We start from the raw sequence: 14,505 nt of genomic DNA, 5'->3' as shown, positions 1-14,505 counted from the left end.
TACATGGAGGAGGTTATCAGCTCAATTCCAGCAGGATTTCTCAGTAGCCTTGCAGCCCAAGTATGTGCAGTCTTCAGCAATAGGATCTTACCATCTATTCCTGGTGGGAAACCCAGGGCCTCAGCAATGGCCTATAATGTTTTGGGGGCATCAGGGACCTCCCTGGCCAACAACTCACTGGAAGGTATCCCAACCCTGGCACTGGAAATTTTCTAGCAACAATCTATGGCTCCTGAGTGTTCCATTGTCCAAAAAAGTAGGTTTTCATGTGATTTATTTATATCCTCTTAGATTTTGATTAGCCCTCCCTCCACCTTTCCTTTACTCAATCTCTTCCCCTGACCTCTGGATTTTTTTTTTGAGGCAAGGTCTCACTCTAGTCCAAGCTGCACTGCAACTCACTTTGTAGCTCCAGGCCAGTCTTGAGCTCACAGTGATCCTCTTACCTCAGCCTCCCAAGTTCTAAGATTAAAGGCTTAATTAATTTTTAAATATTTGTAAAAATATTTGTATTTATTCATTTGCAAACAGAAAGAGAGTGAGAGAGGGAGAAAAGAGACTGGCAGAGTGGGTGTGCCAAGGCCTCCAGTGGCTGCAAACAAACTCCAGATGCATGAGACATTACGTGCATCTGGCTTTACATGGGTCCTGGGGAACTGAACTTGGTTGTTAGGCTTTATAGGCAAGCACCTTAACCCACTGAGCCATCTTTCGAGCCCCATTCTAATTAATTTTCCACATTATTTCTTTCCAGTTGGGGAAAAGAATGGTCTCCCTGGAACCCAAAGATATGTCCAAGAGCTGGCATCCTACTCTGAAAGGCCATGGCCTCAGACACCCAAGCTTCCTCAGAGGCAGAGCTGCTTGGAGGGGGAAGCCAGACACAGGTTCCCAGCCAAGAACAGTGCGGGGGCTCTTTAAGCCCAGCCTTACTCTCTGGGGCTGTTGCTATGTACAGGCACCACTTCCTTAGCAACCACCTGGCCTCTTAAAGGGGCCTTGAAACAGTGTTTGCTATCTGCTATGGCTCCCAAAAAGGCGAGCAAAGGAGGAGTCAAGGAGATCGATGTCAAGAAGAAAGGGGGCAAGAAGGATACCAATGTGGTCCCCAAACCTATAGACTCACCCCTGACGGAGGAGACTCGAGAGTTCTACCACAATCAGATCCGAGACCTGGAGGACCGGCTGGCCCGGTGGGTGGGATGGGTGGGTGGTGGGGATACTGATGCTGCCCAGTCAGATGTACATGCAAGCTCAGAGGGCCTTAGGCCCGTGTTCTGGCCTCCCATGGGATGTCCAGACCTCAGCCTCATACCCAGCCTCAATTTCCTCATAGGTAAATTGGTAACATCAGGAAGCAGCAAGACTTTTGATGGGTAAATAGAATTCCTTGCTTCTTCGCAGCTCCCAGAGCCCAGGGACCACAATACTAGCAATTCAACCCCAGACATAGGGCTACATCCCTCCATCCTTTGGGAACTTGATATATTTACTTTTATTTTTTTATTTTTTATTTTTTGGTTTTTTGAGGTAGGGTCTCACTCTAGCCCAGGCTGACCTGAAATTCACTATGGAGTCTCAGGGTGTTCTTGAACTCACAGTGATCCTCCTACCTCTGCCTCCTGAGTACTGGGATTAAAGGCGTGTGACACCACTCCAGTCTTAAAAAAAAATTTTTTTTTAATTTGCTTATTTGCAAGCAGAGAGAGGTAGAAAAAAGGGAAGAGAGAGAGAGGGAGGGAAAGAATGGGTGCACCAAGGCCTCCAGCTGCTTCAAACGAACTCCAGATGCATGCACCACTGTGCATCTAATTATGTAGCTACTGTGGAATACAGCCTGGATTGTTGGGCTTTGCAGGTAAGTGCCTTAACCGCTGAGGCCATCCATACAGCTCCAGGATCTTGATTTTTTTTTTTAAATTATTTATTTAAGAGAGAAAGATGGAGAGAGAAGAAGAGAGAAATGGGTGTGCCAAGGCCTCTAGCCATTGCAAACGAACTCCAGATGCATGTGCCACCTTCTGCATGTGACCTCAAGTGGGCACTGGGCAATCGAACCTGGGTCCTTAGGTTTGTGGGCAAGTGCCTTAACCGCTGAGCCATCTCTCTAGCTTGAAATTTTGTTTGTGGGCAAGTGCCTTAACCGCTGAGCCATCTCTCTAGCTTGAAATTTTGTTTCTTTAAAGTAAGGTCTCACTTTAGCCCAGGCTGACCTGGAACTCACTCTGTAGCCCAGGCTGGCCTCGAACTCACAGCGATTCTCCCACTTCAGCCTCCTGAGTGCTGGCGTGCAACTTCAGGCCTGGCTGGGATCATGATCTTAATATAAAGAGATAGTGTTTAATCACTGGGATGAATTGGAAATTGCAGCCTCTAGTGGCCAGATGGGCCACTTGTCCCTCCTCTTATCTAGAGGTGGTGTTTGTGCACTTCATGACTTGCCCAGGGGCCATGTATTTGTTTCAGAGACAGATTATCACTCTGTAGCTCAGGCTGGCCTTGAACTCTAAGAGACCATCCTATCTCAGTGTCCCAAGTTTTGGGACTATAGGTAGATACGACATTCAGCTCAGTTGCCCTGAGGACAGTGTCATAGAATGTGACATCCTTTCCTAGGGCCAACTTTGTGTGTGGCCAGGGTGGGAGGGAGGGGACCCTCTAACCCTTCCTTACATCTATCATTTTTTTTAAAAAAAATTTGTTTGTTTATTTATTTATTTGAGAGCAACAGACAGAGCGAGAAAGAGGCAGAGAGGGAGAGAGAGAGAATGGGCACACCAGGGCCTCTGGCCATGGCAAACAAACTCCAGATGCGTGCGCCCCCTCGTGCATCTGGCTAACGTGGGTCCTGGAGAATCGAGCCTCGAACCGGGGTCCTTAGGCTTCACAGGCAAGCGCTTAACCGCTAAGCCATCTCTCCAGCCCTCCTTTTTTCTTTTTCTTTTTCTTTCTTTTTTTTTGAGAGTGACAGACAGAGAGAGAAAGAGGCAGAGAGAGAGAGAGGGGATGGGCGCAACAGGGCCTCCAGCCATTGCAAACGAACTCCAGACACAAGCGCCCCCTTGTACATCTGGCTTTCATGGGTCCTAGGGTATGGAGCCTTGAATTGGAGACCTTAGGCTTCCTAGGCAAGCGTGTAACCACAAAACCATCTCTCCAGCCCCTGGGTTTTTTTGTTTGTTTATTTTTATTTATTTATTTGAGAGTGAGAGACAGAGAAAGAGGCAGAGAGAGAAAGAGGAGAGTGGGCGTGCCAAAGCCTCCAGCCACTGTAAGGAACTCCAGACACGTGCGCCCCCTTGTGCATCTGGCTAACGTGGGTCCTGGGGGATTGAGCCTCGAACAGGTGTCCTTAGGCTTCACAGGCAAGCGCTTAACCGCTAAGCCATCTCTCCAGCCCTTCTTTTTTTTTGTTTTTAGCTCCTGGGTTTTAAAATATATATATTTTTTATTTATTTATTTGAGAGACAGAGAGAGAAAGAGAGAAGAGAGAAAATGGGTGCACCAGGGCTTCCAGCCACTGCAAACGAATTCCAGATGTGTGCGCCCCCTTGTGCTTCTGGCTTACATGGGGCCTGGAGAATCGAACCAGGACACTTTGGCTTTGCAGGCAAATGCCTTAACCACTAAGCCATCTCTCCAGCTCCCTTTTTAGTTTTTTTTTTTTTTTCTTTTCTTTTTGTTTGAGGTAGGGTCTCACTCTAGCCTAGGCTGACCTGGAATTCACTTTGTAGTCACAGGGTGGTGTCAAACTCACGGCAATCCTCCTATCTCTGCCTCTGAAGCGCTGGGATTAAAGGTGTGTATCACCTACCACTAGGACAGCTTTGGGGATGGTTTTGAATTAGGGTCTCGCTGTAACCCAGGCTGACCTGGAATTCACTGTAGTCTCAGGGTGGCCTCAAACTCATGGCAACCTCCTACCCCTGCCTCCCAAGTGCTAGGATTAAATTCCTATGCTACTACGCCCAGCACTAAAACTAGTTTTTAATCCAGACATGCTGATAACACATGCCTATAATCCCAGCACTTGCAAGGTAGAGGCAGAAAGATTGTCACGGTGGGAGGACATTCTGGACTACATAGTGAGACTGTGAGAGATAAATAAAAGCCTGGTGTGGTGGAGTATGGGCTAGAGTTGAGACCCTGTCTTGAAAAAATAAAAAGTAGCTTCCTCCCGGTTATGAGGGCCCAGCCCCAATCTCAGGGTGACCCACAGAAAGACAAAACAGCAGCAGCTTGTCAAGCTTGTCATAATAATGATGCTACAGGGCTGGAGGGATGGCTTAGTGGTTAAGACGCTAGCCGGCAAAGCTAAAGGACCTAGGTTCAATTCTTCAGGATCCATGTAAGCCAGATGTACAAAGTGGTGCATGCTTTTGGAGTTCATTTGCTGTGGCTGAAGGCCCTGGCATGCCCATTCTGTCTCTATTTGCCTCTCTCTCAAATATAAATATAAATATAGCATATTACATTTTTTAAAAAAGATGTTACTCCCCCCAAAATAAAAAAAAATATTTAAAAATAAAAGAATGATGCTACAGAAAAATTACAGTGAATGCTGAGACTGTGCATACCTGTGAAGTCTGGTATTGTCACTCAGTGTTTCATACCAACCCCATGAGAGAGACACACACCCAGGTACTGAGGCTCAGAGAGGGAAGTTCCTCCCCAAAAGAAGAGGTACCAGGACACCAGCTCTGGCTTCTCTTGGTCCTCTTACACCAGGTTGCTTCCTCTTACCCTGAGATGGCCTGTATGTGGTACCCAATTAAAAGATACTAGTGGGCTGGAGAGATGGCTTAGTGGTTAAGTGCTTGCCCATGAAGCCGAAGGACCCCGGTTCGAGGCTCAACTCCCCAGGACCCACGTTAGCCAGATGCACAAGGGGGCGCATGCATCTGGAGTTCGTTTGCAGAGGCTGGAGGCCCTGGTGCGCCCATTCTCTCTCTGTCTATCTCTCTTCTCGATCTCTTTCAGTCTGTGTGCTTGCAAATAAAATTTTTTAAAAAGATACTAGTGGGCTGGAGGGATGGCTTAGTGGATAAGGTGCTTGCCTGCAAAGCCAAAGGACCCAGGTTCAATTTCCCAGGACCCACATAAGCCAGATGCACAAGGTGGAACATGCTTCTGGACTTCATTTGAGTGGAATGCCCTGGCATGTCCATTCTCCCCCCCCCCCCTCTCTCATGCAAATAAATAAAATTAAGTAAGAATTCAAAAAATATACTGGCTAGGGCTGGAGAGATGGCTTAACTGTCAAGGTGCTTGCCTATGAAGCCTAAGGACCCATGTTTGACTCCCCAGATCCCACACAGGCCAGACGCACAGGGTGATGCACATGGAAGGTCGATCATGTGCACAAGGTGGTGCATTCATCTGGAGTTTGATTACAGTGGTTGGAGGCTCCAGCACACCAATTCTTTCTTTCTATCTCTCCTTGTCTCCCTCACTCATAAAGAAAGATCAGGAGCTGGACAGATGGTTTAGCTGTTAAGGCCTTTGCCTGCAAAGCCAAAGGACCCAGGTTCAATTCCCCAGGACCCACGTTAACCAGATGCACAAGGGGGCACGTACATCTTGAGTTCCTTTGCAGTGGCTGGAGGCCCTGGTGCACCCATTAATTCTCTCTCTCCCTCTTTCCCTGTCAAATAAACAAATAAATAAATTTAAACTTTAAAAAATGTTAGTCTGTTGGGCTTGCCTAAAAAAATAAAGATATACTGACTAAATGCATTATGAAGTGAAAACAATTTTCCAAGTATTTCAATTTCGCAACTAGTAAATCAGTTATACAATGCTCTTAAAATTCACAAACTGCCAGGCATGGTGGCACACATCTTTAATCCCAGCACTCAGGATCACCATGAGCTCGAGGCCATCCTGAGACTACATAGTGAATTCAAGGTCAGGCTGTTCTAGAGTGAGACCCTACCTCCAAAAACAAACAAACAAAAACTTCCCAAACTTCTCTCTCTCTCTCTTTTTTTTTTTTTTTCGAGGTAGGGTCTCACCGTAGCTCAGGCTGACCTGGAATTCATCTATTCATCTGCAGTCTCAGGGTGGCCTTGAACTCACAGCGATCCTCCCACCTCTGCCTCCTGAGTGCTGGGATTTGTGGCGTGCGCCACCACGCCTGGCTCAAACTTCTCTTGACCTAAGACACCAGATGGAATGTATCAGGAAAATACAGTCATCAGCCAGTTATTAGATGCTTACTATTTGCCAAGCCCTCTGTCAGGCTCTGAGCTAGAGAGTTGGAGATCAAGGATCTGCCAAGCGGAGGAAATGCAGAGCAGGGTGACGGCAGAGGAAGGCATCGTGGCGAAGGCCCTTGCTTCTAAGTTAGATTGGGATTCAAATTCTGGCTTTGCCTGCCTACTGAGACTTCCTTCTTAAGATTATACTTTCAGGGATCATTTCTATAGTTCGTTACTAGAGAAGATGCTCTGACTGGGCCACGTGCTGGAAACCACAAGGAAGTTTAGTGTGCTCTCCAAGTAGGCTCTTGGTTTTGCTTTGCTATAATTGCCAAAAGGTGGCACATGCGTCTGGAGTTCATTTACAGCAGCTGGAGGCCCTGGTGTCCACTTTGTCTATCTCTCTTCTCTCTCTCTGCTTGCAAGTTAAAAAAAAAAAATTGAGCTGGAAGTGGTGGCCCACACCTTTAATCCCAGCTCTCGGGAGGCATAGGTAGGAGGATCACCATGAGTTCGAGGCCAACTTGAGACTACATAGTGAATCCCAGGTCAGCCTGGGCCAGAGTTAAGACCATACCTCGAAAAACCAAATAAATAAATAAAATTGAGCTGGATGTGTTGGTATATGCCTTTAACCCCAGCACTCAGGAGGATTGCTGTGAGTTCAAGGCCACCCTGAGACTATATGGTGAATTCCAGGTTAGCCTGGGCTACAGACCCTACCTCAAAAAAAATTAAAAATATTTACTTATTAGAGAGAGAATATTGCCAGGGCCTCTTGCTGCTGCAAATGAACTCCAGACACATGTACCACTTTGTGCATCTGGCTCTATGTGGGTCCTGGGCTAGAGCTTGGCAAACAAGCCTCTTTAACCACTGAGTCATCTCCCCGGCACTCCAGTGATGTTAATAAGCACAAAAGGCTGAGTACAAGCATTGGCTGAGATCAAGATCTCTCACTGGGAGGCACAGTGGAAAATGAGACTAGATTCAGACATTAACACAGTTCAAATGTCCAGCTATTTTGGGAAGAGGGCCTAGGAGAGCAGGCTCAGCTGCACCCAAGACCAGGCTTGCCAACCTGACCCTGAAACCATCTTTCCCTGTCCTGTTCCAGGTACCAGCGGAAGGGAGATGAGCTGGCTGTACAAGAGAAGCTGTTCCGTCAGGAGTTTGAGCAGATGGCCAACAACAAGAAGGAGATCGTGGCCTTCCTCAAACGCACGCTCAACCAGAGGGTGGACGAGATCACGGACCTCAATGAGCAGCTGCAGAACCTGCAGCTGGCCAAAGAGATGGAGAAGGACGCTTTTGAGACACAGCTGGCTCAAGTGCGCCATGAGTTCCAGGAGACCAAGGATCAGCTCACCACAGAAAACATCGCCCTTGGTGAGGAGGGGACTGGCCAGGGTGCCTGCCAGAACACACCACTGCTGGCTGCAGGCCTCACTCCTGTGCTGTCATTTTGCTTATGCAGGTGGCCTAGGGGAGGAACGTCTCTGTGACTCTCAGCTTTATTACCTGGGAGATGGGGATGACGCAGCTACCTTAGCTAACAGCAGCTGCATGGTGCTTCCAACACACTGTCAAGCGTCCCCGCAATCCTGCACCCAGAAAGTGATTCCTCTTCCCTAGTTTGTCTGTGAGGGTGGAGTGTATGTCCTGTGTCACCAGGATGGGAATGGGTATCTGTGAAGCTCACATCACAGCTTGACTGACCCCAGTTCTGCTGCTGCCGTTGTCTGATCACTCTCACGAGCAGGGTAAAGATGGTATCAAGGGAGGCTACGTGGGGGTGGGTAGGGAAGGAGCCCGAATGAAGCTTGGTAAGATGAGTGGAGAGCAGACATGGCCATGACATGCACAGGGCCCACAGGCCAGTCCTTCCGGAGCAAAAACCATGGGAGTGGGGAGATAGGACATGGACGAATAGGAGGACACGGGCAGTAAGGCTGAGACCTGGGGGCATCACTCAAGGCCCTCTGAAATAGTCCCTCCTTGGTCTTGTGGTCCCGGTGGGCAGGGGCAAAGTTGGCTGCCCTGGAGGAATTCCGGCTGCAGAAAGAGAAGCTCACAGACAAGTACACGATGCTGACGGAACAGCTGCAGAAGCAGCACAGTGAATACAAGGACTACGTGTACAACCTGGAGAAGAAGTCGGTGCTGGACAAGGACAGGTGGGTGGCTGGACACCCTGCTGGGCCACACACATCACAATTTCAGACTTTTATTTTTTTGAGGTAGGGTCTCACTCTAGCCCAGAGTTCACTATGTAGTCTCAGGCTGGCCTCGAACTCAGTGATCCTCCTACCTCCGCCTCCCAAGTATTGGGGTCAAAGGTGTGCACCACCATGCCTGGCTCTGTTTTTAAAATGTATTTTGGGCTGGAGAGATGGCTTAGCAGTTAAGCGCTTGCCTGTAAAGCCTAAGGACCCCGGTTCAAGGCTCAATTCTCCAGGACCCACGTTAGCCAGATGAACATGGGGCACACGTGTCTGGAGTTCGTTAGCAGTGGCTGGAAGCCCTGGCGCGCCCATTCTCTCTCTCTCTCTGTCACTCTCAAATAAATAAAAATGAAAAAAAAATTTTTTTAACGTATTTTGAGAGAGAATGGGCACCCCAGGGCCTCTAGCCACTGCAAATGAACTCCAGACGCATGTGCCCCTTGTGGTAACTGGTGTGTGATGTTGATGTGTGCACGTGTGTGGCCAGAGAAGACATTGGGTGTCCTCTGGTATCACTTTCCATCTCATTTTTCTGAGACAGTCTTTCCCCCCTCCTACCCCCGAGGTAGGGTTTCACGCTAGTCCAGGCTGACCTCAAACTCACAGTGATCCTCCTACCTCTGCCTCCCTAGTGCTGGAATTAAAGGCAGGCACCTCCAACGGGGAGGGCGGATAGGCTAGGGACTCCATTACCACTTCTGTTCCCCAGAACCCTGGCTGGGATTTACGGAGACAGGGAGACAGAGAGTAAGCTCCCAGCTCGTTTCTGGGCCATGAATGGAGATTTCCTTTTGTCACTTACTTCAATTGTATTTATTTAGTAGGTAATAATATGGTGTGACGGCTCAAAGTGCAAATGAGCAGAGGTCCTCTGGGGGAAAGCCTCCTGCCAGCCTGGAGGTGTTTAATGGCGCTGGGTGCTCTAGGAGCCCCCCAAAAAGGACGTGCCAGGGCTTGTGCCCATCTGCCTGACCCTCTTCCATTTCTGCCCTACTGGCCAGGCTAAGGAAAGAGATCATCCAACGTGTGAGCGTCGTGGCCACTGAGTTCCGCAAGGTGGCTTCCAACCAGATGTGGGAGACGACAAGGCGGGCCATCCTGGAGAACAACAATGTGTCCCAGCAGCTGACCGAGGTATCCAAGCAAGGCCTGCAGCTGCTGCAGGAGAACGAGCATCTTAAAGACATCAAGAACAAGATGTGCAAACAGCTGGAGATGCTGGAGAAGACCCAGGAGCTCATGGCCAGGAAGAGCAGAGGCCATCAAAAGGTGTGCCAGCAGCGCCCTCCGTCACATGAAGGGTGGGCCCCAAACCAGAGCCCAGTCACAGGGAGAGCGAGGCAAAGACGATGCAGCAAGGGGCAGGCCCAGCTCTGGGGTTCACTGTTTGGTTTTAACCCTCCATAGTGAGATGGAGCCCATTCCCCAGCCATGCCTCAGGCTAGGGGGTAAGGGCGGGCTGGGTTCCTGTAATAGGCCTGGGGCACAAACGTGTGCCCACCCCTGCAGGTTATCCTTATGCTCACGGAGAAGTGCCGCCAGCAGCGACAGGGCTCAGAGGAGGCTGAAAAGCTGCGCCTGGTGTTGTGCCAGCTGGAGCAGAACTTGCTGCAGCTGCAGACCGACTACCAGGAACTGAGGTGCGCCTGTGCAGGGTCCAAGACCACAGATCCCGGCTTTGCCTGTCTCCTTTTGGACGTATGGCTCAACCCATGACTTCCTCTCAGGACAGGCCTCAATATTCCTTCTGTCAGACAGGCTGAGGCCTGGGTGGGGATGAGCTGCTGGGAAAGGGCAGGACCTTGGGCAGAGTGGTGGCAGACACAGCTGTGGAGACCAGCTCTTGACTCCTGGTATCCTGAACCAGAAGCCAGAAAGAGCAGCTGGAACAGAAGCTGGAGCAGCAGCAGGCGGAGGCAGAACGGCTAAAGCAGGAGCTGACAGAGCAGCAGAAGGCTCGGGCTAACCTGGAGATGATCCTGGCCCAGGCTACCTCCTTCCTACGGGACATTCTGCAGGTAAGCAGGAAGTGGGAGACTGCAGAAGGGTGGGCTAAGAACAGGAGCTACCCTCAAAACACTTGGCCACTGGAGAGATGCTGGGCTGGTGCCAGGTTTCGGGGCCCCACTCCTAAGAAGTCCATGGCCAGCCTATGAGCTTCTGATTCCAACTTCAAAGATCCATCTGAAGGGGCCAGAGAAATGGCTCAGTGGTTAAGGCACTTGCCTGCAAAGTCAAAGGACCAAGGTTCTATTCCCCAGTACCCACATAAAACCAGATACACAGGATGGCACATGCATCTGGAGTTCGTCTGCAGTGGCTAGAGGCCCTGGCATGTTCATTCCCTATCTGTTCCCCCCGCCCAACTTGTCTTTCTTCCTCTCAAATAACAATCCATTTGAGATCTGGGCCTTGTGGTACAAACCTGTAATCCCAGCTACTGGGGTGGCTGAGGCAGGAGGATTGCAAATTTAAGGCCTGACTGTGCTACAGAATAAGTTTGAGGCCACCCTGGGCAATTCAGTGAAACTCTGTCTCAAAAATGTTTTTAAAAACGGGCTGGAAAGATGATTTAGTGGTTAAAGCACTTGCCTACAAAGCCTAAGGACCCATATTCAGTCTTTCCAGATCCCACAAAAGCCAGATGCACAAAGGTGATGCAAGCACAAGGTCACTCTTGTGCACTAGGTGGTGCAAGCATGTAGAGTTCAACTGCAGTGGCTGGATTCCCTGGTGCGCCAATTCTCTTTCATTCTCATGAAAAAATAATTACAGCTGGGCATGGTGGCACACGCCTTTAATCCCAGCACTTGGGAGGCCAAAATAGGCTCACTGTGAGTGTTCAAGGCCAGCTTGAGACTATATAGTGAACTCCAGAGTGAGACCCTATCTCAAAAAAAAAAAAAAAAAGTAAAGATGGGCATGATGGCACACGACTTTAATTCCAGCACTCAGGGGGGAGAGGCAGGAGGATCACCGTGAGTTCAAGGCCACCCTGAGACTACATAGTGAATTCCAGGTCAGCCTAAGCTAGAATGAGACCCTACCTCAAAAAACAAAGCAAAGCAAACAAAACAGTAAAAAGAACACTGGAAATATGTCTGTGGTACAATGCTTGTCTAGCATTCACAAGACCCTGGGTTCAGTCTCCTTCACAACCAAGGGAAAAAAAAAATCCTTCTTTGATGTTCTGGAAGGCTTTGGGCCTGTTTTCTCAACCTGACAGTAGGTCTTCCACCCCAGCCCACGCACTAACACTGGAAGCGGGTGGGTGCTGAGACCACTGAGGTCTTGAACCTGCCCCACACCCACCAGCAAATGAAAGTAGAGGAGGACGACGGCGCGTTCGACATGGTGTTCCAGCTGCACCGTAAGGAGTTGCTGCAGCAACTGCTGGTCCTGCTCAGCTTTGCCGTCACCTCAAAACCCCATCTGACTCTGTGCCCCAGCCAGGAGAGCCTACCCAAGGACAGGTGAGCAGGGGGCTGCCCTCCATGACTCTGGTCCAAAAGCTTGTGTCTCTGAACATCTCCCAGAACTTCGGCCTCCTCTTGGAGATGGAGGTGATAACCCCAGGCCCCGCCCCACAGCCAGTCCAACCTGCAGCCACCCAAGGTGCCATCTCCGCTGCTGCAGCTATCTGCCATCACAACCTACCAGCCTGGGGATCTAGGCCTGGTGCCTCGCCGAACCCACATCCCACACAACCCTCAGGACCTCAGAGTGCTCTCCTATGTCACCCGCATGAGAAATTTCCGGTTACAGAACGGTCCTGAGGTGAGTGTGTCAGGGGCCCTGAGCAAAGCAAGGGGAAAGCCAGCCCTAAGTGCACATTGTGGGTCTGCCCAGGCTGTAGCTGGGTGACCTTAGGGGTGTGATGGGACTTTACATCTGTGAAATGGCCTAAAAAGTAGAACAGGGCCTCTGGGCTAAAGTGTACCTCACACATCCCTTGGGAAGGGGACTTGCTGGACCCAGTTGTTCCCAGCCCATTGGTAAGGAAGGGGAAAGCCCCCTTGAAGAGGCCTCAGGTTTCATGCTGACATCTTTAATCTTGCAGATCTCCCTCCCTGGCTCGCTCAAAAGATTCAGAAAGTTTAGTCTTCCTAAAACTTTCCAGCATCCCAAGTAGCTCATGGAGAAAAGGCCAAATCCTATCCCAGAGATGGACGGTTCCAGCCACAGTACCCCCTTGAATCTGCCGGTGGACTGAGCCAATCCAGAGAAGAGTTACATAAACAGTGGATACCACAGGTCATGGTGTGGCAGCTCTGTGGCTGTGGCTGGGCTTGGGGGCACTGCAGTCAGACAGGTAGCCATGTCCACTGGTGTCAGGGGACTGATGAGGGTCTCTGGCTTCGAGCACGGATGTGGTCCAAGAGCAGGTCTGTGGCCTGATCCAGCAACGGGGGCAGCAGTTCTTGTTCCTCGGGAGAGAAGCGGCCCAGGACATAGGCTTGCACTGCACTAGGGTGGGTCGGTCGGCCAATGCCCACACGCAGCCTCGGCATTGCCTGTGGGGAGCCAAAGGAACCAAGGGGCTTTAGTGAGACACACTGGGGGCCCCACCTTGGATGCCCCACCCAGTGCAGAACAAAGGGTAGACTCACACTGGAGTTGAGACAGCTAATGCAGGAACGAACTCCATTGTGGCCCCTTGGAGGGATACAAGAGGAGCGGCTCGTTAGTGCTATCCTGAGTCACTACCTTTCTACTCCTTTCCACCCTCTGGGGAGAAGGGTTCATCGGTAACTAGGAGACTAGGCATCCCTACCCCCCAACTCTGAGCACTGCAGGGTCTCACCTGGCACTGCCCCCTAGCTTCAAAGCCAGCTTCCCCAGGGGCTTGTCCAACTCATCATGCACCAGGTAGACCTCCTCCGCTGTCAGTCCGAACAGCTCCACTTGGCACATAGAAACGTGAGTCCTGGTTATTGCCTCAATGAACCCCTCCCTGCATATAAAGAAACTGAGACACACAACCCTCACGGCAAAGTACTCATCCAGCAAATGGAGTTCAACAGGCACTAACCGCCCCCCACACACACACACACCCGTCCTTACTCTCTCCAGGTCCTCTCACCACGGGAGCCCTCAACTCACCTGCTCGGGCCACACTACGGCCATTGGCATTCATGAGCCTACGCGGTCGGAGCAGGACCAACTGGGCATCCCCGAGCGGGGCCAGGGCGAGGTCAGCGACACAGCGCTGGTCGCGCGCCCAGCTCTCTGCCACTCCCAACCGCTTCGCCAGCTGTCCCAGCACAGCCATGCCCACGCTGTGTCGCGTGCCGGGCAGTCCGGGGTTCCCAAGGCCAGCCACCTGCGGGCAGCACCAGTAGAGAAACTGAGGCCAGGCAACTCATCACCTGGGATCCAAAACTGAGGAAGAGAAACGGAGAGGAAGATGGGAATGGTATGGGGTGCAAAGGACCTAGGAACTGCTGGAGGCTCCAAAAGGCTCGGGGCGCGGCGACCCGGGGCCAGAGCGCAGCCGCTGAAAGTTTGGAGCCAGTAGAGAGCACGGGGCCCGTCTCCTAGGTAAGAAAACAAGCCAGGGCTTTGGAAGTGGCGCTAGGAGCCCCTACGTCGCCGGCCACGTTCCACTCACCAGCCACCGCTTCCCCGGGGGCCGAGGTTCCAAAACACATTGGCTCATGGCCCGACTCCGCCACTGCCCGGCGCGAAAAAGGCCGGACAGCGACATGTTGTCTCCTATTCACGCGCTCGGGCCCCGCCCCTGACGTCAGACAGCCCACGACCAATCGCATCGCCACATGTCCCAGGAGCGACCAATCCGGGATGAGCTTCGCGGCCGCCATGCTTCTAAGGGGCGGAAGTGGCCGGGCGTGCGGGGCTCGCCTCGGACGTCCCCGAGCGCAGTGTCTCCGTGTTCCTGTGGGATTTGTGTGACGTTCTCACAGCCCTCATTGCTCAGTCTTCGGCTTGGAAGTACAAGCCCACTGCGGGGGGCGTCTTGCTGCAGAACCCAGCAAGTCCTTTGCTGGACGTAGACCTCAAGTTTAAGACCCGCCAGGGGACCTTGGAGGGGGCGTGGCCAAGCGGGCGGAGTTTGTGGG

At 51.2% G+C, this 14,505-nt stretch overlaps 2 protein-coding genes and 1 pseudogene across 3 annotated transcripts; 2 read left to right on the top strand and 1 right to left on the bottom strand.

Moving 5' to 3' along the window:
- Window positions 1–1,023: 1,023 nt before the first annotated feature.
- On the top strand, window positions 1,024–12,666 carry Cfap157 (cilia and flagella associated protein 157). Its single transcript, XM_045142475.1, has 10 exons — window positions 1,024–1,193; window positions 7,318–7,589; window positions 8,224–8,377; window positions 9,427–9,694; window positions 9,935–10,065; window positions 10,293–10,443; window positions 11,070–11,079; window positions 11,754–11,898; window positions 12,016–12,202; window positions 12,486–12,666. Exons 1-10 carry the CDS (start codon window positions 1,024–1,026, stop codon window positions 12,555–12,557), a joined length of 1,560 nt encoding a protein of 519 aa, XP_044998410.1. The 3' UTR covers window positions 12,558–12,666.
- Window positions 6,398–6,543, top strand: LOC123458064 (annotated as a pseudogene).
- Window positions 12,458–14,164, bottom strand: Ptrh1 (peptidyl-tRNA hydrolase 1 homolog). Of its 2 annotated transcripts, XM_004671671.2 has the most exons (5): window positions 14,037–14,164; window positions 13,529–13,748; window positions 13,230–13,329; window positions 13,036–13,081; window positions 12,458–12,939 (listed from the first exon to the last, which is right to left on the bottom strand). In XM_004671671.2, exons 1-5 carry the CDS (start codon window positions 14,130–14,132, stop codon window positions 12,757–12,759), a joined length of 645 nt encoding a protein of 214 aa, XP_004671728.1. In that variant the 5' UTR covers window positions 14,133–14,164; the 3' UTR covers window positions 12,458–12,756. The 2 variants fall into 2 exon arrangements, with proteins under 2 accessions (XP_004671728.1, XP_044998411.1); XM_045142476.1 differs by lacking the exons at window positions 13,036–13,081; window positions 13,230–13,329 and having other exon boundaries at window positions 12,760–12,939.
- Between the last annotated feature and the right edge of the window lie 341 nt (window positions 14,165–14,505).

Source organism: Jaculus jaculus, chromosome 1 (genome assembly GCF_020740685.1).
Source record: "Jaculus jaculus isolate mJacJac1 chromosome 1, mJacJac1.mat.Y.cur, whole genome shotgun sequence".
In the NCBI taxonomy this organism is placed as follows: Eukaryota; Metazoa; Chordata; class Mammalia; order Rodentia; family Dipodidae; genus Jaculus; species Jaculus jaculus.
Note: the sequence above shows the minus strand (reverse complement) of the source record. Positions and strands in the feature narration are given on the sequence as shown.